At 33.1% G+C, this 23879-nt stretch overlaps 2 protein-coding genes across 3 annotated transcripts; one reads left to right on the forward strand and one right to left on the reverse strand.

Annotated features, from left to right (window-relative positions):
• Nucleotides 1-243: 243 nt before the first annotated feature.
• LOC132032812 (actin-depolymerizing factor-like) lies at nucleotides 244-3931 on the reverse strand. The gene is made up of 3 exons (XM_059422599.1): nucleotides 3812-3931; nucleotides 2334-2599; nucleotides 244-647 (listed from the first exon to the last, which is right to left on the reverse strand). The coding sequence occupies exons 1-3, from the start codon at nucleotides 3833-3835 to the stop codon at nucleotides 497-499; spliced, it is 441 nt and encodes a 146-aa protein (XP_059278582.1). The 5' UTR covers nucleotides 3836-3931; the 3' UTR covers nucleotides 244-496.
• A 1197-nt stretch (nucleotides 3932-5128) lies between these two features.
• LOC132032891 (uncharacterized) lies at nucleotides 5129-10326 on the forward strand. 2 transcript variants are annotated; one of them, XM_059422789.1, is made up of 7 exons: nucleotides 5129-5302; nucleotides 5403-5489; nucleotides 5981-6081; nucleotides 7148-7217; nucleotides 9480-9507; nucleotides 9666-9726; nucleotides 9929-10326. In XM_059422789.1, the coding sequence occupies exons 1-7, from the start codon at nucleotides 5300-5302 to the stop codon at nucleotides 10035-10037; spliced, it is 459 nt and encodes a 152-aa protein (XP_059278772.1). In that variant the 5' UTR covers nucleotides 5129-5299; the 3' UTR covers nucleotides 10038-10326. The 2 variants fall into 2 exon arrangements, with proteins under 2 accessions (XP_059278772.1, XP_059278697.1); XM_059422714.1 differs by having other exon boundaries at nucleotides 5130-5302; nucleotides 5398-5489.
• The last annotated feature ends 13553 nt before the right edge of the window (nucleotides 10327-23879 follow it).

Genomic DNA, 23879 nt, shown 5'->3' on the forward strand with positions numbered 1-23879 from the left:
ATTACAGATGTATCAATCGGTGGATCATCATCACCTGTGCTTTGTAAAACATAATTGATCCGAAGTCTGGATAAAAGGACTGTATTGTATTGTATTGGACCAACATAAAAACAGTCAATTTATGGTGAATATTCCTGGTACAATATTTGCATTGCGACCAAAAAGCACTGTAGTTTCAACTAACAAGCTAATTATGTTAATTATCAGATGAAAAGCAACAAACACTGATCGACCAGACACTAATAGAGTAACGCATAACATTCATTGCTTAGACATACTATAGTCGATACTCCAATTATCCACATACATAATCATATCCAATTATCGGCAGGGAAGCATCATGAGAATGAGCGAACCCATAACCAGAAAACATGGCATCATTATCATGAGTCCGGTAATCAGCAACCCAATGCCGAGTTATTTAAGTCATAGAGCCTTTAAACATGCAATTAGACAGAAATATTATGAATGGCTGTTTCATGTTAGGAAGTTTCAATCAGTACGCGCGTTCTTTGAGCACTTCAAGCTCTACTTCAGTAGGGTCAGTAGCCTGAATCTCATAGTGTATGCCTTCCAGCTCCCTCCTGAACCTGTCCTTAGATGTGGCGTACAGCATCTTTGATCGGATGCGGGAAACAGAAGGAGACCTGAAAGAGATGGATTAGTGTAGCACCTCTTTCATAAAATAACATACTAATGAAATGGTTACCCAAAGTAAAAATACATAATTTGACAACATTTTCCTACTGAAGACTTCCCTTCATCTCTACTATGTTTCTTGTTCTGTTTTAGTTTTTCCAGGAGAAAAGGTCCAAGGACTTTGCAATTAGATAACAATCCCTTTTAGATACAACACTTCTTCTAGGATCTAGGAAGGGTGGAATCTCATGTATTCAGAAGGATATATTGTGACATTTATGAGTACACAACAGACAAGAAACTAAAAGAACTAAAGGACTTTGCAGTAAGACAAAAATCCCTTTTAGATAAAACACTTCTTCTAGTAGGTTCCAATGGAACTTGGGCTAATTAAAAACCAACATAAAAACAATCCTTAGACACGTGCCAATACTCAAATGAATATCCAAAATTAGCCAGATAAATAATCCCTTCTACGCGAGGAAATGTACTCCAGCTGCAATGCCTCAAAGGCAAAGGATAATTTCCCTATATCTACAGACCTTGTCACAAGAACTTCTGTACACACTTATCCTTCAAAATTAACACACTTTTCTACACTCTTCACCATTACATGGGAGCTTTCTTCACCCTCCTAAACTTCTATATAATCTGCAGGGTCTTAGAGTCCGATTGGAGAAAGCGATACATACCTAATTAAGCTCTGAAAGACAATTGTCTTACAATGATTCCTTGTATTCTCTACAAAAGATATGGTTCCTCGTACACATCAACTATCCCTTTGCTGGTCAGTTTTCCACCTTTTCGCAATATATGCATGCTAGTCTTACTCATATGGCTATTCTCAGTTATGTTACTTGGACTCTCCAAAAATGATGTTGCACCCATGTCGGATTCTTCAAAAATGCACTACTTTTGGAGAAACCAACACGGACCCGTCGACATATCCAAAGAGTCAGAGCAACATACATTCTCAGTACTAGAACATTTTCTCAAGAGACGTTCACTTTGCAGGTACCTCAAGTATCTGACCGCTATAGCTATAGAACTCCCTTTCCAGAAACACCCTTGTTCTTACAAACATAAGCCACATACACAATAACACAAACAGTCTACCAACCTCTTGCTCTCCCTACAGTTAACTCGACTGCTTCAGCCATCACAGTCTCTCTCTTAACAATGCCACCATCATAATTGCAATTCACATCATCATGGGCTAGCTATATTCCATGAAGGAGAAAGACTATTAAAATCAACTTTTCTATATCGTTCTCGAATCACTCACTCAATTGGTTTGACACAAATGCTTGATACTTAGTAAATTCAAAGGTGCCTGCTATGTGAAAATCATTAATGTGACTTGACAGCATCTTAGATAAATTAGAACCAACATTCACAAATGAGAGCAGAATGCCCCTTGCACATATAGACTGAAGTTATGATAAAACAGAAACCCGACACACCCCACTGTCTTTTCTCTTCTTTACCTCCTTTTTAAAGGAGGGTGATGGGGACTGAAATAAGAAAAGGATTTAATTCCCTATTTTAGACATTTGAACAGTGTAGCAACATTCACAGAGGACAGTATAAACAGATGAAAAGAGTCTAAAACTAGTACAATTTCCAATATAAGGTAGACACCTGTCTTTGATAAAAATCCAGTTCTGCAAGTTCTGGCTGAAACTATAACTTACCAGGCAAAGAAGAAAATCTTGCTCTTTTGGCAGTTATCAGATGTCACGAAGTCGTAATCATATACTGCATATCGGCAGTCATTCTCAGGAAGAGCTTCAGTGAAATCATTATAGCTCTCAGCTGGACCTCCAGTTTTCTCAACCACAACCTCATTTTTCTTCTCATCAATCTTAAATATCACATATCGATGCACCTTCTTCCTTTGCAGTTCCATATAAGTAGCTTTGCTTTGTTCAGCAACCCCCATGCCAGAGGATGCATTTGCCTACAAGCATAACAGATATTCAAAAAAATTGCTCTAAAGTGAACCACAGACATGATAGAACAATTATTATACAGTATTCTCAAACACCAGACTCAACTTTCCCACATGCAAATGATAGTATAATCAAGCAAATACTAACAAAAAGTGCTGCTAGTAAAAGCTTGTACGAGTCAGTAGCTTGTCTGGTTGGACCGTCAGAATGATGAAAATAGAAATATAGTTTGACTGAATTTCTTTTCATCAAATCCCTCCAGAATTCAACTGAAGAAAATCAAAGAATGAAGTTCCTAAATATGAAGGAATCCACCAGATCCCATCATGAAATATGCACATCCAACACCAACTCCTGTGGCCTATGCTGCTCAAACTCTCCAAAAATGTTGTCCCAACCGTGTCTGATCCTCCAAAAATGCACTACTTTTGGAGGATCCAACACACACCCTTCGGCATTTTAAAGAGTCTGAGCAACATAGTTTGTTGTGACTAAATAGATCTCTAATCACACCCTCTCGTAAACCCCACCAAAACAAAAGGCAAAAACCTCAATAAAACAAGTTTGCTCAACTTTCTAAAAACTTGAATCACAAATAGTTGCTCAACTTCAAATTATTTGTGATAAAGCTACAATTTTGTGTGAAACCACAATGACAACTATTCAAACATTACCACCATCTGTTTTTTTTTTCTCGAATCCCTTAGCAATAATATTATGGGATTCATGACTAAAAACAGATCATGCTAAAAAAGAAATAACCCCAGAAATATATGATGCTTTATTTTCTTTTCTCAACAGACATTACCATTAAGTTTGTTTATTCACTCGTATGATTCATGCTTAACTTGAAGAAAAAAAAATCGTAACTTTCAATAAACCGGAAAATTCAAAAAGGAATAGGATCTGAGAAATTTAATTAAACACAGATCAACGAAAAATAAGATAAGGGGCAAAACTTAACTTAATTTAAGTCTAATTAAACTAAAAAAACAGATGCAATGTGAATTCAATTAACTCTTAGGACAATCAACACAAGTATGTGAATCAGTTCTAATTTTACTAAGATCTTTGCAAATTCAACTTCATCTACACACAACAATCCAAAACAGAGATCAAATTAAGCAATTTTGTACTAAAAACAATAATTCAGAAACAACCAAGCTATGTCAAACAGATAAGTAATGCAAAGGAAAATCAGATCTATCAAAGAAGATTACCCCTCCTCTGATTCTGAAAGACATGGTTAAAGTGATCAGACCCAAGAGAGACTATAGAAATTGAAGTAAAAATCAAAAGCAGCCGCTCAAGGAAAAAGAAACGACTTAGTACTATTTTGTGGGGGGGGGGGGGGGGAAAAAAAAATGAGAAAATTATTGGGGCAATAATATTATCAAAATTGACCCGTTTTTTTAATTCTTACAAAAAATATCCAAACTTTTCTCTCTCTCACACCCTCTCTCTCTCTCTCTCTCACTTTGTATATGTTTATATATATTGGTATAAATATCTTTATATGTTTATATGTATCTGTATATATTTGTATATTTTGGGTAATTTTTTATAATGTAAATTTTGGACTATTTTTTTATAATATAAGTGATCAACTTGTATATTTCTGAAATTTTCACAAAAAAAAATACGTCATACTCATTAAACAGTGACATAAAGGGTGTTTCAAATACACAAAAATTATTAGTCAAAATTAATCAAAAGTTATAAGTTGATCATGTTAAGTGATTGCAATTTGATTTATCCCGATACCTTTTATAACCTTCGAAATACTCTTTCCAAGACATAATTTTTATTATCCGTTTATTATATTGTATCTCAGTCGTTCATCATTTTTAATATAAAATCTTTTTAAATTTATATTCTTTGTAAATAATTTTAAAGATATTACAATCAATTTTATAGAAAAGTGTCTATCAATATTTTTTTTACTAGGCACACAAAACGCTTCAATTTTCACATACAAACATGTGACTATTTATTTACAAAATTAATTTCAATACGTAAATATTTTTTTCAGCTCTTGATATGTATCAACTACTTTTAATTAACAATTCAAATGGGCTCGTAGTAGTTTTCTAAAAACTTTTGTTTGTATAGTATGCTACAAAATAATAGTGTATAATTTATGTATATCAATTAGAAAAGTAAATAATAAATTTGACCGACCGTAAATATCAGCGACGGTCTCATAATCAAAATCCAATAGGCCCATAAACACCCAGGCTCTTTATATTTTTCATTTGAAGAAATTGCACGGTTTCCCTCAAATGGCTTGTTTATAATTTTTATCCTTTAAAATCGAATTTATGTCTAACGGGACATAATCGTTTTAAAAAATCCGACATAATTTATGGGATAAGATACGAAAATATAAATTTATGCCCCATAAAAAATTTATTTGTCTTAGGGCACAATAATTAAAGACCAGCACAAAATAGGAACAAAAGTTCAAATGACCCCCAAATAGAAGCTTTTTGGACATCAAAACATTATTTTCTTGTTCGTAAAGATTGAATCGGCCCAACTACTTCTCTAAGGCCCATTTCAATTATCAGTTTTTTTAGTTGATGATTAAAGATAAGTTACATTTTTCTTGTAACACTCAAGAATTTCACTGATAAAGTCATCCTTGTAGCTGCTAAATTTTTAAATTGCAGCTTATCTTCAAATTATTGCCGCGAAAATGGAGCCCCATGGTAAACCCGTTGAAACCCTAATTTCAATTTTCCTTATCAAAATTGGGGATTTTTTTTTTTTTTTTTTTTTTTTAATTTGGAATTATTTTCATTAGGGCAGAGAGGTTCAAATCCTAAGGCTGTTCTTGCAACCCTGTTGAACAAAAGAGAAAAGCTTCAAGAAGAACTAAGAAATGTTGAAAAACAAGTAAAAAGACTCTATCTTTATTCAATTCTTTAATTGTTTTCATATTATGAAGTTCTTTTTTTTTGTTTCTTTTAAGAAGCTCTCTAGTTGGATATTAGTATATTTAAGAGGGTGTTTGGATTGGCTTATTTTAAGTGCTTTTATGTGTTTTTTGGTGTTTGGGAAGATAAAAAGTGTTGTTAAGCAGTTACTTTTAGGCCAAAAAAAGTACAAAAATAAGCTAAAAACGAAAAGTTGGGTGAAGTTATGGCTTTTAGCTTTGAACTTATAAGCTTTTTGAAAAGTCAATCCAAACACCCTCTTAGTGCTGCTTTACTGAATTTTCTAGAAAAATTGTATGTGTGGTTTGATATCTTGTGGTACTAAGCTTTTGCTGTAATTTCGAGTATTTGCAGCTTGTGTCATGAGTTATGAGAAATTGTTGCTTATTGGCATTATTCCTTTTTGTTGTTCAAATAGGAAGCTAAAATATTTGTATCGGTTTTATGTAGGTTTTTGAGCTAGAGACGAGTTATTTGCAAGAAACGGGCACCTTTGGGAATGCGTTAAAAGGCTTCGAAAGCTTTCTATCAACATCGAATAAGAATGCAAAGTACACACCTTTCCAATGTTTATCTGCTCAAGTTCTGGTAGTTTAAAAACAGAACTGATGGTTATTGTGAATGATTACTTTTTGTTGCAAAGCGTCTCATTTTTTCACCAAAATTTGCTCATGTGCCGCTTAGTATCCTCAATTGTTAAAGTTTTAATATCTCATATCCTTGATTGATGAAAGGTAAGAATCGGCTTCCAGAATAATGTTAGTCGTGTAGATGGTTATTAAGGTTCGTCGGCAACCCATAAGGTTATGATAGCTTGATAGAATTGGTCATGGAAACTTTGTTGTATGAATCAGCAGTTTGTTACATTGACTTAGTGTATATATTAGTTTCTTCTTTTATGATCATTGGGCTCTTATTTCAATAACTGCTTAATTTCCACCTGGTATTGAGATAATGATGACAACGGAAATCAGTGCTGAGGTCCTATAATGGAAATAATCTAGATAGGAATATCCTTGTTCTGAATGTACGGGGTTGGTAGAGCATAGATCAACAAGTAGATGTGCCCTCACAAAACCCATTATTTCTTGGCTAGGTGAAAAAATGACCATAAGAAAAAAGGGCCAGTTTCTGCATCTAACGTTACAAAAAAAAAAAAAAAAAAAAAAGTTTCAAACATGACTTAAGTAATTTACTGGTTCCATGACTCTTTACTATTCATCTCTCTGGTAAATTTAAGGTTTCTGATAACCCTTAAACTTCGTCCGGACACGGAACACGGCACGCACTATCCTGAGTAAACAAACTTTTAATGACCTGACTAATATCTTAACTAGATCTAAAATCTGAGTATTTTTATTTCAAATTTTGATCCAAATCTATACTGTAATTGAATTTTGTGAATAGGATTGGTGCATTATTTAGGTTCATGCATTCATGTTACCGAAATATTTGGGCTGATTTAATTGGATCTGTGACCAGTATTTGACTTTGCTTTTTCAGGAATTAGAACTTTGTTTCCTTTCCTGGAAGTGATAGTTTGTTTCATAATCTAGTCTATAAGACATTTTCCAAGGATTCTGCTTGTAAGAATTTCACTTTTATGTCATTTGGCAGCCTCAAAAGGTCAAGAAAATTTCAGCTTGAAGACAGGTTATTCTCGTTATCTTCAGTCACTTCACCAGCGGTATGTATTTGAGCTCTCTAGAGCTTTTGTTTTTATGACTCTTTTACTTGTTCTGTTTATTTCTGATATTTGGTAAGTTCTTTACTCTTGATGCTTATGATGTTGCAATTTGTCTAAAATAGTGTTCAACCGTGTTTTGCATTGCTTATCCTCCTAAAGCGTTTGGTAGTAACAAGTCCTGCAAAACATTCTGTCCCATACCCTCTAAAAAGAAAACTCAGAAAGAATAAAGATAAAAGATAATGCTGAATCTCATATCATGATTTTGTTTACAATTTCTTTAAACCATGCATTTAAGGTAAACTTTAAGGTAAGCCTTAAGTTCGATAATTTGTGTACTGTTAGGTTGACGATAATAATATTCATCGCATTAGCTATGTTATGAATAGATTTTTGAAGTATTGATACATCAAAATACGCAAAGGCGAAGCAAGAAAATTTTGCTTTAGAGGTGGGAACAGGGTGCCCAGAAAAGTAGGGGTGGGCATAGTTTGGCCCAAACTGAAGTTGGAGTTTTTCAGTTTGGTTCGGTTTTTCGGATTACTGTTCGGTTTTTGGATCTTATTTTTTAAGATTATGGATTTGGGATGAAAACTTTTTGGATATTCGAAAATCTGAATTTTGTATACCTTATATTTGGCCCTTAGGCCTTAACTACAAAGCCAAGCATACTCATAAGACATTAGCCCCTTATCTACAAAACCAAGCATACTCATAAGACATTAGCCCAATCCCAACCCCAACATATATTAAATCTTCAAGAAAGGACATTTGCCCATGTAAGGATAGGATTTCATCTTTCAAGTTTAACTTTGATAACTTTGTAGGCGTTTGACCATAGATTTCAAGTATTTTTCATTTTATTTAGAATTTATGGAGTCGGAGTTGAAGATGGAGTTGTGTTTGGTTATACCTTTTGCAAAGGATATTTAGAATGATGTTCATACTTCAATGTCCTTAAATATAGCTTCAAAAGTTAAAAGTGAGTTGGAAAACAGGTTATAAGTTGTTTTTCAAATTTAAAATACAACTTCAAATTGGATTTAAAATTTTCATGGCTAGACACTGATTTTCAAATAAAGTGAAGTAGTATTCCCCAAAAAAAAAAAAAATGAAATTTTTTTATGGCCAAATGGGTCCTAAAATAGGTAAAATATTGTTCTTTTCATATTATATTTTACTTTATTCTTCTTTCTTTTTCTTATAATACCTTTCTTATATCAAGAGTTTGCATTTGTACTTACAATTACCAAAATGTAATACGATTGTAGTGGGAATGAGAAATTATTAAGCCAATATGACATGAATACTTTATTTGGAGGTTCATTTTTTTGTAAGAAGAAGAAGAAGAAGAAACACGTGACAAGTTGGTATCAGAAGTAACCGAACTGAATAATCTGAAAATGAACTCTAAAAGGTTAAAGCAAACCGAGCTTATTTATTTTGAATTTGGATTGTAATATCTTTGATTCGAAACCCAAAAATTTAAACGGAAATTTTCATAATGCAAATAAAACTCCCCAACGCGCACCCCTAAAGAATGGACCAAGAAATTGAAATAGTTCTTGCCACCCACGTTCCCGTTTTCTCTTTTGCTTTTTCTGTTCAGCCCAAGTTCATGCTTTATTTTGTAACGAAATGTTCTCCAGAATTTAAATCCTCTCCATACTATTGCATGAATGGTGGACGGGGAATTCAGATAACTCTTTAGGGGCATTCCTCTTGGATCAACAGATTTTGATGATTGTTTATTGATGGATACTAACATATGCCTTCGATAGCAATTAATTACTTTTTCAGTTGGAGATGGTTTAGAGTTCTAGAGTCTAATCAATGTTATTGATTTAATTGCAATACCACCTACATTGAACAATATAAAGTACCTGCAGTTATCCCAATACCTATTTTTCTGTTCTGATGTCGTCAGAGCTTCTTTAATTTTTCACTGTTGGAAAACAAGTTTTCTTCGTTTTTCATGTTCTTTGCTTACGTACAGTTTTAGGGGAAAATGGTTGAAAGTCCAATTCGAAGTTGAAGTTGTGCTGACAGGACGCCATTGTTCTTTTTAATAAATAAATATCTCATGCATGTTTTTGCAAATTTGTAGATCTGATTATATCTTGTCATCTTTATGTTGAATCATCTTGCTCTACCTCTAATTTCAACTGATTTGATACATTGTCCATGTGTATATTTAAAACTTAGCACATCTTTTGGTCTTAGTAGATGCCTGATGCGGCTGTTATATTCATTTCTGTTTAGGCGGAAGAGCTTGGACTTGGACGTGAAGGTTAGTCTATTTAGTTTCATATACTCTAATATAAAGCTTTTGCAGGTTTCTTTTGGTGAATATCACTAAGCCAAACTTAAATAGACCTTATAGGTTTTAACCGATATTGCATTGTTCCTGGAGAAGTTTTAGATCATTTGTTTTGTTTTTCTTCGCAGATGGAAGACCAGATCCTACTCAAGGTCGAATGAGGGCTGGAGGTTTTGCAAATAACGGACAGTATGTTCTGCTTTTTATGAAGAGATATTTTGCATTTATTAGAATTGTTACAACGTTTAAGCCTATTATTTTCTAAGATACTTGGATTGAGGATGGACGATACAATATTTTTGTCTTTTCAAAATAATCCTGCAACTTCTTTATATTTATTCTTTTTCTTCCAAGATGTTTATGAGTATACCTCATCCAACTACTAATGTAGGGGTAAGCCGAAGAAGGGAAGAGCTGGACCACGAGATGGAAAGAAGTTCCGAATATCAAACGACTTGGATCTTGATGATGACGATGATCCAGATTCAAGCTTGAGATAGCTATTACTAACTTTATTTGAAAAACTTTGTGCTGTAGTTTGTTGTACTATAGTGTTGTATCATCACGTGGTTAAATAAAATCCTACACAACTATATATGCAGTTGATTAGTTTCGAGCTCACTAGATTAGCTTTAGCAGTGGTTGTGGATGTGCCCAAGAACTTCCGTAAACAGAGTAGTTGCTCTGATTTAATTTGTACAGTAATATAATTTGACAAATAACACAGGGTTTCAACTGTTTGTATTCTTTGAATTCGTCATTATTATTATAAGATGCTGGATTGCTTCATTTAGTTTTTCAACTCTTTATTTGGTGCTAGTTTGTGCCTGAAAATGTGTTGCTGAAATGCCTTAGTGGACTGAGTTATCCAATACTTTGGTGAGAGCTAGCAGGTTCCCAACTAATAGTCAAGGTGTGGGCAAGCTAGCTCGCATATCACCGTTCCAAAAAGTTGTTGCTGAAATCAGGTTCCTGGCAAGACAGGAAACAAATGAGGTCATTGGATCAGCCGTATAACCTACCCTCAAAGACTTTTCCATCTATAGATGATGTCGCTTTAATGCAGATGGAATCAAGATATCAGTATGACAATGTAAAGAGATTAATTTTCTTCAAAATGGTATTTACAAGAATATAAGCATTGATCTCTTTTTCTTCACATTAGTTTGAAAATAATATGGGCAACCCCGAGTTTTGATATACTATCACACTTGGTGGTGTGGATGGATATGATCCCTCCACGCTTAATCAAAGGTCTCAGGTTCGAGCTTTGTGAATGGATAAATCTGACAGGCAGCGCTTTCACCTTTAATGGGCCCTAAGCAGTGCGAGTCCAGTTTTAACAGGGCCCCAAAGCGGATAGCGGACACTGGGTGAAAGCCAAATAATATATTAGGAGTAATTCACTTCGAATGTGTCTACACATTGAATGATTCAGCGCCAAACCATTGAATCACATCGTTGAATTTGATGGGTTAGGAAAATTTTGGAGTCACCACGTTGAAAAACTAAATGCACATAATTTTTTAGTTGTGAAAGCTTAGCAAGATTTTACCCAGTGCCTTTTTAAAAATATAAGCTGATATATTCAACTTTCTTACCAGGTAAGAAAGTGTCACTCTAATGACAGTATTTCACTAGCATTTTACTTAATTAATAAGCGACTTAGCTTTAAGCTGTCCATACTCTGCTATTTATATATGTAAAAGTACTAATCAGAAATTTTATAGAATGGACCGATCTAATATAAATTTAGGGAAGGCTATCAAAGAGCTATTTTTCAATTTGTTGACCACTTCAAGAGTAAGGTAAAAAAAAAAAATCTAATGTACCTCCACGTAAGCAGGGGCGGCGGTACAGTGTAACTTTCATCCTAATTCAGTAACTTTTGCTTGAATTGCAAATAATTGATTTTGAACCCAATTAATCAAATTAATGGCGGTAGCATCCCGAACACAATTTCATAAAGTTCAAATCCTAAATTTATCCCAGAACCATACAGTACAAAAACAACTATATACACCACAATCACAACAAGTTGGGATTGACTATATGAAATCCTCTTTGTCCATATCCCTCCTCATTCACGTAAGCATAACCAAAGAGCGGATTCAATTACACAAGCAAATAAGATAAAGTTAATCACTAAATTACCGCATGTAAAAAACAGTTTTTGCAAGAAATGGTCCACTGCAACCTAAGACAGACAATAATTATCGAACGACGAATTCAACGAAGTTTAGTTACATCTAGTTTCAGAATGTCAAAACGTGCTAGCTAAGCTTTGAAATGGTATTAGGAGAAATGATAGCAACACAAATGGTTTACAATGTTGTTATCTAAATTAGATAGTCTAATGCTTATTATAAGGCGTTCGTATAACCAATACTTAAACGGGGAGAAGTCATTATAAAAATTTCTTTAGACATTAATGATGTCGGTCGATGACTTTATACCATTAACCTCGTCAACAAGATTTGGTAGCATATGAAATAATGTGAAGTTCCTTGATAAGCCAGTGCGGTTGTAAGATATTTTGGATTTTATATAATTACATACAAGTATGATCCCATAACTAGTAGCATTGGTTTAACTACGATTTACTCAGATAATATCCATTTTCCTGAGAAGTTGAATAATCCAAAAATCTATTTAATTAAAGAGACTATGTCAAAGTGATTAAGAAACAACATTTGCAGACTGTTTCAGCTATGAGATTAATCATATCTAATTCTATTGTTGAAATCATAATGTACATTGCGAAATATGGACATTATGCTTTTTTACTTTTCCTTTTCGGGTGTGTTGGTATGAATGAAAATGTTTTTCATCGAAAATATTTTTGTTGCAAAATAAGTGGTTTTCTTATTTATTTTCTCGTTTTGGGTTAGTAAGCAGAAAAATTATCCCAAAAGCATTTGTATATAATCTATTCACATACTATGAGAATGGGTGGAGGAAGAGGTGAGGGGGTGGTCGATCGCGAAGGTGGCCTAGGGGGCATGGGGGTGGGGAGTGTTGGAGGGTGCAGAAGAGACAATCAGTGTGGAATGCCACTTATGAAATTTGTTTTTGTTAGGATTTTGTCCTGATTTTCTTACCATATTTGGATTTTACCTTTTCTTGAAGGGAGGCAAAGAGTTTACCATAGTTGATTTTACTTTTCCCAAAAGAAATTTTTTAATATTCCATATTTGGGTAACCTCTTTCTTGGAGGAAAAGGTTTTTGGACCTCTATAAATTGAAGATTCCCTCTCATACAACACAACACAATAACATCCACAATTAGTCATTAAAGAGTCTTTTTAGGGTGAGCTTACTCTCTCAATAGGTTTTTATGCTTTATATATTCTTTGTCGTCTGATTTATGGCCGCTGAAGGTTTGCAATTATTAGCTTCCGCATGACGCCCTATTATTTTCGAACCCAACAAGTGGCATCAGAGTCAATGGTTCAATGAGGTTGAACACAGGTTCAAGGCGGATCAGTTCAAGTTGCAGCAAACTCGATGATAATGAAGATTTTTGTCAAAAAAAAAAAAGAGTTTGAAGTGCTACGTGTGGAGACGAAGTTTCAACCATATTTTCAACATTCCTGCTGCTGCATCTTTAAAAATAAAATAACATATTTTTTAAACCATTTTTAACCCATAATATTTTAACATATTTTTAAGCATGGCAATCAGCAATGATGAAGATTATGTGAAGAAGACGGATGAAGTTTTGGCAAGAAAATTCTGGTCAAAAGGATAGATTTGTAGGTGCGTTGATTTTCTTACCATATTAAAATTTTACCTTTTCTTGAAGGGAGTCAAAGAGTTTACCATATTTGGTTTTACTTTTCCCAAAAGGAAAATTTTAATATTCTATATTTGGGTAACCGCTTTCTTGGAGGAAAAGGTTTTTGGACCTCTATAAATAGAAGAATCCCTCTCATACAACACAACACAATAGTATCCACAATGTAGTCATTAAAGAGTCTTGTTTAGGAAGATATTATTCTCTCAATAGGGTTTTACGCTTTATATATTAGTTTTTCAATAAGCAGGTCACTTGACCAAATCATATATTATAATATTATGTCTTTTTAGTATATCTTCTTTGTCGTCTGATTTATCGTCGCTGAATATTTGCAATTATTAGCTTCCGCATGACGCCCTATTATTTTCGAACCCAACAGTTTTCCCTACTTTCACTTAAGAGGTCAATTTTCTCATTTTCAAGAAATTTATTTTCCTTGAGAAAATATTTTCTAAAAATTTTGACGAACCAAATATAAGAAAATTAGAAAAATCTTCACGTACCAAACACGCCATTCGTCTTCGCTTTCTCTTTTGGGTGGCAAACCATGAGTCCAGTCCAATTACATGCGAAGAACTTGCAATGGACACCGTTACACTAAAAAATCTAAGTATATAGTCTGCTATGACCTAATTACGTACCCTTAAAATGGTCACAAAATGGGAAATCAAAATGTGAGCAAAATTTTAAGCCTTGAGCGAGATAAACATATTTCATACATGACATTTTGAGCGATTTTTTCAAAATGGTAATTACAAGATTCTAAGCATTGATCTTTTTTGGTTCTTTTCAGATTAGTTTGAATAGAATAAGGGCAACCGAGTTCTGATATATTATGACGCTTGGTGGTATTGGATGGTTGTGCCTCTGCACTTAATAGATGGTCTCAAATTTGAGCCTTGTGAATTGGATAAAATATAATAGGCAACCTCCCCCCTCCCCCCACCCAAAACAATTGGTCCTAAGTCGTGTGAGTTCCGCTTTAATAGAAGTTTTTGTACGGACTCCCTTCAAACGCACTGGTCTTTAATTTTTGCCCCTGATATCTGTGATCTTTAATTTTTTTTTTTCATGCTGCTCATTTTAATGAAAATATTCAGACCTACTTTGCTCGGCATAAGTTCTGTAACAAATTTATTCTTGCTCGGCACAAGTTCTGTAGGAATTAAGTTATGCGGCATAAGTTGTGTAGTATTTTCATATTATGTTGAGTGGTGAAAGTTTTGTCGTGTCCGACATAACTTGTGAGATGTTATGTTACACTTGCCGAATGAGGTGTAAACTTAGTCGAGCGATATCTAAGCTTATGCCTTTTTTTAAATTATGTTGAGTGTTAAAAGTTTTGTCATGTCTGGCATAACTCGAGGGACCAATAAATGCGATTAGCCTCTTCCAATTGTTTTTTCTAAGAAAAAAAGTTATTAACGGGAATACAACTTCATGTTAAGTAGTAGTACTAATATATTTAGCCCACGAAATCAATAACAGACATCACGACCAAATAGTCCATATACAATTGGTAAAAGAAACTTTTTAATGATGAAAACTGATTTATAAGAATTGATGTAACAGTTTATCGAAAAATGTTTTACTAATTACCAGTAATAACAACTGTTAATACATAGTAGCATTGTCCCCTAATTATTAGCTTGTTGCAAAAGTCTATTAAAGAATTAAAAAGAATATGTTTATCAAATTAAAGGTTGAATTAAATCTTTTAATTTAATAAATCAGAAAAACACATCCTTTTGTGTGGAGAGTGAAGACTATCTACAAATTAAGAAGCCAAATGAGAAGTCTCAATTTTATGGGGAGAGGCGGCTAATTAAAGCAAACAGTTGTTGTCTGTTTGAACTTTCAAGACAAAATATTTGTTTGTAGTTAAATTTTAATATGTTTTTAAGTATCCCTATAACTCTTGAGCTTTAAGGCTTATTAAGGAGGTTGTCCCTAAGAATATGTTGTCAGATTAAACGTATTTCCTATTTTAAGAATGCAAAAAGTTCTTCTGATATATTTTTAAAAGTAAAAATAACAAACTACAACAAGAGAAGAAACCGCAAATCAATCGAAGAAAATAAATTTTCCTATATATCAGTATATTTTGTAAAAGAAGTGGGCTTTTTACTTATTTTCTAGCGTTTGGTAAGTAAATAAAAAAACATTATTCCAAGATATCATGAAGAGTAAGGAGGAGACACTCTGTGCTTTGGACGGTACCGGTGATTCATTACCAGAACAGTCAGAAAAACAGATTGAGCCACATACCAAGACCATTCTTGAGGCCACATGTTATGCCACCACTAAGGCACCATCCACTTCTGTTGTCCCACCCATTATTGTTGCCCTTACTTCTTCTGCAGGCCAGATTTCATCGGCTGCTCCTCATACATCCTCAGCTCCGCCATTGGGTGGGATCTTTCTTTTTAATAGACATAATTTCAGAGAACTTTCCCTTAAAGCAGAACGAGTTGACCAACAGGTGACCAACATAACGAAAGAGCTAAGGAAATTTGTGGGTAAGGAGATCGAAAAAGCCTTGGGGCCTTTGAGGGTGTCCACTTAGCAGTCTCGCCAGCAGATACATGCCCGACTTGATGGGTTCGAGATGAGATTGACAAAGCTTGAGAGAACAGGTCCTACTGCTGATCTAAGGACATTTCGGGGTGAGCTAAATTAGCCAAAAGCTGCTATTCATGCTCTGCAGACATGAATGGATCCCGCTTCGATTAAAAAAATGGACATATCAGCTCTAGTGAACGTCGTGAATTTGTTGGAAGATGATGAATCACCACGACAGAATAAAGATAGGAGAAAGTGGGATGAAATGGAAACCTCTGAAGGGGAAGAAGATGAGATTATTGCATCTCGGCTTCATCAAGAGGAGAAGGAGCATATGCAAATAGCCCTGCATAACTCGCGGTTTGATCGTCACTCAATACCGTTCACCAGTAGTGTTGTCAGTACTTCCTTCAGCAACACACCTGCAGAAGTGGTCTTACCTACCTAGTTTGTTCCCCCCTGCTGGGCCCATCGCCATCAAGACTTCGGCTATCGAGTCTGATCTTTGCAGTTCCCACTTCAGAGGCGGCAACGCCTCAGGATGATCATTGCGCCTAATGCGCCCAGGGATTTCTGACCCTTTATTTTTGCTTATTTTGATGCATTAGGGACAATGCATGATTTCTAGTTGGGAATGGGCTAGCTAATTTTTGTTGTATATATGTGTTAGTTGTACTCCCATCGACTTTCTTTTTGCCACGGTGCTTTTTTCTGAGGGTGTTTAGTTTCTATTAAACCTGGAATGTTTAGGTTGTTGTTTAGATAAAATAGAATAATTTTGACTTATATGGTAGTGGCGTGAGTAACTTATGGCATGTATGATGATTGTGTTTCGAATTTTAAATGCGCACCTCTCCACAATGTTGTGTACTCAAAATGTGAATTGACATGCAAGATTCTTTTTATAACATTATGAGTATTGGGGTATTGTGTGTGTTGAATACTTTCTTAGGGAGTCAAATCAAATTAAATGAACAAATTCTTATGTCGGTGTGTTGTGAGTTGTTAGTATGATGTTCATGTGCTGCACTTGCAATCTATAACTTGCCTAGTTAGTCGTGTCATTTTTCTAAGGATAGTTTGGTGGTTGACATGATCTTAAGCTTTCTTTGGAATGATTTTGAAGCCCTGATGCCTTTTATAAGCCTACCTATTCACATATATGATCCCTAGTCTCCCATTTTGAACCTTTAAGCCTTTTTCTTGACTAACCGCTAATTAGCTTCTACCCTTGTTTGAAGTCTCATTCTTGCACCTTTTTCTCTTCTTTATTCATTGTAAGCTTTAAATACTCTCTTAAATGCCTTGTTTTGTAATGAAAATCATGAGTAGTTTGTTTTTAATACTAAGGTTGTGAACCCAATGATGAGTGTTATGTTAATGAGTATTTACTATTGAATATATGCATAATGGTTGTTGGTTTCTATTTATTTCTTATTCTTTAAAGCTGGTTGATGGTTGCAAACATCAACCCATGCCATAAACCCTTTCTTTACTTGGGAGGGTGAGTTAGGATTTGGTAGAAATAAATAGCAAGAACTTCGAGCGTTAACCCTCGTTTAATAAACTCACTTAGGGATAAGAGAAGTTTACTTGACATAAATTAATCGTTCTTCATTTCAATTCTTTTACATTTGGAAAAATTATAAAGAGGAAATACTTTCTAACTATTGGAAAATACTAGAGAGTCATTTAGAGATTAAGAGCATACTATACAATGACCCATTAGAAATATATTATATTAACACCTATAGCATTACACTTTATCAAAAAAGGACAAAATCTTGGTTTCTTTCTCCAACTAAAGTTATCGTTAAGTCAAAATAACAATTAGAAACATAAACACTTTTAGAATTTACCGGAATAGGATTATGACTAAAGTCAACTAACACACTACAAGAGTAATCTTTTCACACCATATTCCATGTGAGATTCGACCCCAGCCTATTTGGGTTACTATATTTGATAGAGGTCGCTTTACGCCATTTGTTAGGTGTAATTTGAGCGTATCACTGTGCACGTGCAGTTCACGTGATGATCACTTAATTTATTATTTCTAATTTCAGTTAATTAGAAAATATCATAATGACAACTGGTGCCAGTTGCAGTTAGTTAAGCACATGGCACTTGTATAAATAACAAGTTTGAGATTGGAATACAAGTTGATTCATTTTCTTCTTCCTTCTTCTCGCACCACTGATCATGTTCTCTCCTCCATAAATCTGAAACTTAATATGGTATCAGAGCAGGTTTTTTTCATACAACAACCTCGGCGTATCATTCTTATTTAAGATCTCAAAGCAAAAGTTACTGATTGTTAATAAATTGACAAAATGCCTGGATATCTTGAAGCCCCAAAATGGCGGAAGTCGATCATCTTGTACTGCATTTACAAGCATCAGATACTTCGGGATCATTATTGATTCCGATACAGTTGAAAAGGGCTGAAAATTTTGATTTATGGAGTAAATCTATGCGAATTGCTTTTCTAGGAAAAGGAAAGTTAGGGTTTGTTAACGGAACCTGTAAAAAGGAAGATCAGAAAACAGAATTGTAGGATCTATAGACGGAAAGAGTGAAACACACAGCCAAAGAGACCTTACTTTTGAAGAATATCAAGAAAAAAAAATGAAAAAGGCTACAATGTGTGAAAAGTTAAGGGACCAGAGGCAGAAAAATAATTGATACTCCGTTGACATTAAGTTAAAAGCTATAGGAACATGTGCATTACGTTACTTTTGTGATTAAGAAAAATAATAGAAACACCCTTGACCTTTGGCTAGAAAAATGAAAAAGAATGTTTTTTTCTTGGTTGCTTGAGCAGTAACGACATTTGGTTGGTTAGCGAGTTTAAGATGACTTTTTCAACTCAACTGATAATTAAGTCTCTATGTAAGAGGCTTTTGAAAACTGTACAACATTTGACATTATGGTATCAGAGCAGGTTTTTTCCACAAAACAATCCCTGCGTATCATTCTTGTTTAAGACCTCAAAGCAAAAGTTACTAATTGTTGATAAATTGACAAAATGCCTGGAGATCTTGAAGCCTCAACAATGGCGGAAGTCGATCATCTTGTACTGCATTTACAAGCATTGGATACTCCGGATCATTATTGATTCCAATACAGTTGAAAAGAGCTGAAAATTATGATTTATGGATTAAGTCTATGCGAATTGCTTTTCTAGGAAAAGGAAAGTTAGGGTTTGTTAACGGAACCTGTAAAAAGAAAGATCAGAAAACAGAATTGCAGGATCTATGGACGGGAAGAGTGAAACACACAGCCAAAGAGACCCTACTTTTGAAGAATATCAAGAAAAAAAAAACAAAATGAAAAAAGCTACAATGTGTGAAAAGTTAAGGGACCAGAGGCAAAAAAATAATTGATACTTCGTTGGCATTAAGTTAAAAGCTGCAGGAACACGTGCATTAAGTTACTTTTGTGATTAAGAAAAATGATACAAACACCTTTGACATTTGGCTAGAAAAATGAAAAAGAATATTTTTTTTTCTTTTTAGCTTGAGGAGTAATGACATATGATTGGTTAGCGAGTTTAAGATAACTTTTTCAACTCACTTTGAATGTGTCTACGCATTGAATCATTCAGTGCCAAACTATTGAATCGCATTGTTGAATTTCTTTGGATTAGTAAAATTTTAGAGTCACCACGTTATATTATAACTCTATATAAGAGGGAATAATGAAGTTTTATAGTCCTCATATAATCTTTGATCCTATGAGACTGTGACACGTGGCGTGCTTTTTCTCTGCATTTTTGACCTCATTCATTTCTTATGACTATTTCTTCCACATGGGCCTTTGTTATTTGACTATATTTAGATACAATAATTTTTTGTGGATCTTTTTTTGCTCCTTATTAGATTACTCTTTTCGTTTCTTTTTAATCTTTCCTTATATTAAAAGTAAATTTTTCTTTTTACTATTCTATTAGTGAATCACAAAAGATTTAAGTAACTCTATAAAGTATTAGCAGTCAAAATTAAATTTTCAAAGCAAAATCAATAAGGGTAATTTAGTATGTTTTACTCCTAAAAAATAATTTTTTAGGAGAGGTGCAAGGTCAAAAAGACACAAATAAAAGGAATCGAGGGAGTACCTTTTTCTCCATCCGTTTCATTTTACTTGGCTCTTATACTAAAATTAAATTTTTCTTTTTACTTGTCAATTTTAGAAAATCAAGAGAGATTTATTATTTTCTTTCAATATTACGTTTAACATTAAGTAACTATCTAAAGTAATAGTGATCAAACTTCTATTTTGAAAGCATAATTAATAAGGATAATTAAATAAATTAAACCCCTAACAATAGCTTCTTAAGGGAAATGCCAATATGTCAACAAGGACGAAGTAAATGAAACGAAGGGAGTACATTATTTGTTATTATACATTTTGGAAATTATGCAACTTTGGAATCACAGTTTCATTCACAATCATAACATTTATTAGGTCTCACTAATTAGTGTGTCATATTCTTCCATTTGGGCGTGTTTGGTATTAAAAATATTTTTCAGAAAAAATAAGTGTGCTTTTACCTATTTTCTTGTGATATATAAATACATAATAAATTATCATGAGAATCATCTTTTAATTCAGTTCAAACATACTTCAGAATCCACTGATATCATCAGTCAGTCACATACGTCATCACATAATTGACTAAGTATTCATCACATGGCATCAGTAAGATGAGGTGTATTGGAGGCCGGAAGGACACATCGAATGTGGCATGCCACTTGTGGAACTTGATTTTCTTACTTTCACCAAAGAAGTCATTATACTCATTTTAAGAAATTTATTTTTCTAGAAAAAATGTTTTTAAAAAACTTTGACCAACCAAACATAAGAAAATTGAAAAATATTTTTCAAAAGATGTTTTCCTCAATATTGAACAAGCCCTTTATTTGTTTTCAACCTCTAAAGTTTTGTTTCTTATGAATATCAAATCTTGTGTTTCTCTATATTTGCTAATTCTTCTTCGCTTCACTAGATTAACTTAATTATGCAATAAAAAAATTGATAAATTATATGTTCTAAATTAAATTTACTATGTTTGTATCATGAGTTTGGGTCCGGACTTAGCACGAGCCTCATGCAACTAGTTTGATAAAATAAATGTAAATATACTTTTAGTTGTGAAAGCTTAGTAGGATTTTAGCTAGTGTCTTTTTTTAAAATAGAAGTTTATTTATTAAGATAAGGGTCAAAAACACACCCTAACTATCACTTTTTTTTGAGTTTCATACCTAAACTATCATAAGGTTGAGAAAACTACCGAAACTATCACTATCTAGTTTGCAAAATACACTTCAACTAAATGTGTGAACTCACTCTCCAAAAGGCAAGTGAAGCTGAAATTTTCTCAAAAAAATTGCCCATATGACATAAGTAATGCTATGGTGGCACCTACATGGAAATTAAAAAATAATAATTTTTAAATAAAAAAAACTGTATATTTTTTTTAAAAAAAAACTGCATTATTTTTTTAAAAAAAAAATCAGCATTTTTAAAAAATATTTTTTAAAAAATATATGAAAAACATAATGATTTTTGTAAAAAAAAAAAATTATCAAAAAGTTTAGAAAAAAAAAGATTTAAAAAATGGAAAAGTTGACTTTTTTTTTAAGAAAAAAGTGAAAACTAAATAATCAGTTTTCTTATTATTTTTCTTTAAATAACTTTTCCATTTTTTAAACTATTTTTTTTTCGATAATTTTTTGATATTTTTTTTACAAAAATTATTATTTTTTAGTTTTTTAAAAAAACAAATAGTTTTTTTTTTAAATTTCCATGTAGATGCCATTATGACATTATTTATCCACGTGGATAACACTTGGCAACATTTTTATATAAAATGGAGAGTGTAGATCACATGCCATTCAAGAATAATTTGAGGTGTATTTTGCAAACTAGATAGTGATAGTTTAGGTAGTTTTCTCAACCTTCTGATAGCTTAAGTATGAAACTCAAAAAAAGTGATAGTTAAGGTGTGTTTTTGACCCTTAACTCTTATTTATTCAACTTTCTTATCAGGTAAGAAAGTGTCACTCTAGTGACAGTATTTCACTAGCATTACTTAATAAGCGACTTAGCTTTAAGCTCGCCATACTCTGCTCTTTGTATATGTAAATTAGGAGTGTACATGGACTGGGTTGGTTCGTATTTTTAAAATATCAAACCAAATCAATTGTTTCGGGTTTTTAAATTTATACACCAAACCAAACCAATAAAATTCGGGTTTTTCAACCTCGGATTTTCTCGGGTTATTCGGTTTTCTCGGGTTTTTCCCCAGAAAAGTCTTCATGCAAAACATATAACTTTTACTTCAAATATTTCTATAGTCCTAGTAAGATACAACTATATAATTACGGTGTTTCTTAAGAAAATAACACAAAATATGAGATGAGTGATGACATTGTATTAAAATATTCAACAAAAAGATAATAAAATCGATTAAAATAAATACTGTTAATTAATAAGCCATAAAAAATGACCATAATCTAAAAATACTAAGTCATGCTAAAATAAGTATTGCTAATAAGTTTTAATTACCAGACAAAGAAAAAAATTAAGTTATGTATTTTCACTCTCTAAACCAATTATGCAAAACTTAAAAATAGATATCCAACATTATTATAATTCCTAGTCGTAAATTTGAATTTCTTTTGTTAGCATTAGTGTTGAGTTGGTTTGGTTTGGACTTTCTTTGAGTTACTAATATCCATGAGATATAAAACTTATTGACATTCAAAATTCTAAGTTAAAGCTTGAAATAATATGATAATAGACAAAAAACTACGAAAAAATTTAAGAAATGTATAAATTACATTACAAATAAATATTTTTATGTATAAAATATTTTAAAAATTGAATAAATGTAATGTCAGGTTGGTTTGGTTCGGTTTGACTTTTTTTATCTAAAACCAAACCAAACCAATTATGGTCGATTTTTTTTTTTTTTCAACACCAAACCACTGATGTTCTTTATTTTTCCTTTTCAGGTGTGTTTGGTATGAGTTAAAATATTTTCCACTAATTTTTTTTTTTTTTTGAAAAGTGAACGGTTTTCTTATTATTTTTTAGTGTTTGGTTAGTAATACATATCCAAACACTATAGACGGTGGGGGTGGTCTGGACAGTGGCTAAGGGTGTGGGGTGGAAGAAGACCATCGGAATATTATTTATGAAACTTGTTTCCCCACTTTCAGTAGAAAAGTCATTTTACTCATTTTTTTTTAAAAAAAAAAAAAATTTTAAAAAAAATACTTGCTAACAATTTTGACCAACCAAACATAGAAACATTGAAAAACCTCCTCCTACGAAACAGTACACCATTCACCTTCGCTCAATATTCTTTTGGGTGGCAAACCACGAGTCTAAGTCCAACATGTGAACAACTTGCAATGGACAACACTATGCTCAAAAGTCTTAAGTACGTAATCTGCTACGACCTAATTACGTACACATCGGTGACCAAATAGGAAAACAAAACATCATCTGCTACGACCTAATTACATACACATCGGTGACAAAATGGGAAATCAAATTGAACTTTTTAACCCCCAAAATATCGTCAATTCAAAGGACAAGCTGAAGATACTTTCCAACCTTTGATAGAACAGAAGGTCAAACTAAGTGTTTAATATATCTGCCGCCTCCGTATAGCTAAGAAAAGCTGATCATTTCATCATGTAATTCGATCTGCCTCTATCTTAACTTGGATCGTAGTGCATTTTTATATGAAGAAAAAAAATAACCAAACAAAAATATGTGGTTAACGCCAGTAGAAAATTCAAGGATACGGAACAAACTATCATTCCACTTTCAAGGAGATAGTGAAGAAACATTTTCTTCATTTGTTGGCTTTCTAACTAGTTATATACATAATAGTGAAGATCATCTTATGCTAACTTTGGATTGTAGTGAAGAACTTTTTAAATTTTATTTTCAATTCGTCAAAAAT

This window comes from Lycium ferocissimum, chromosome 1 (assembly GCF_029784015.1).
Source record: "Lycium ferocissimum isolate CSIRO_LF1 chromosome 1, AGI_CSIRO_Lferr_CH_V1, whole genome shotgun sequence".
Taxonomy (NCBI): domain Eukaryota; kingdom Viridiplantae; phylum Streptophyta; class Magnoliopsida; order Solanales; family Solanaceae; genus Lycium; species Lycium ferocissimum.

Bases quoted from the DNA above. Each gene is read 5' to 3' on its own strand.
- LOC132032891 (XM_059422714.1), top strand. The intron at 7,218-9,479 runs GTATGTATTTGA...ATTTCTGTTTAG, and splicing joins CTTCAGTCACTTCACCAGCG to GCGGAAGAGCTTGGACTTGG. The intron at 9,727-9,928 runs GTATGTTCTGCT...CTACTAATGTAG, and splicing joins GGTTTTGCAAATAACGGACA to GGGTAAGCCGAAGAAGGGAA.
- LOC132032812 (XM_059422599.1), bottom strand. From the start codon at position 3,835: ATGTCTTTCAGAATCAGAGGAGGG. The intron at 2,600-3,811 runs GTAATCTTCTTT...TTATGCTTGTAG, and splicing joins CTTTCAGAATCAGAGGAGGG to GCAAATGCATCCTCTGGCAT. The intron at 648-2,333 runs GTAAGTTATAGT...CATCTCTTTCAG, and splicing joins AAGATTTTCTTCTTTGCCTG to GTCTCCTTCTGTTTCCCGCA.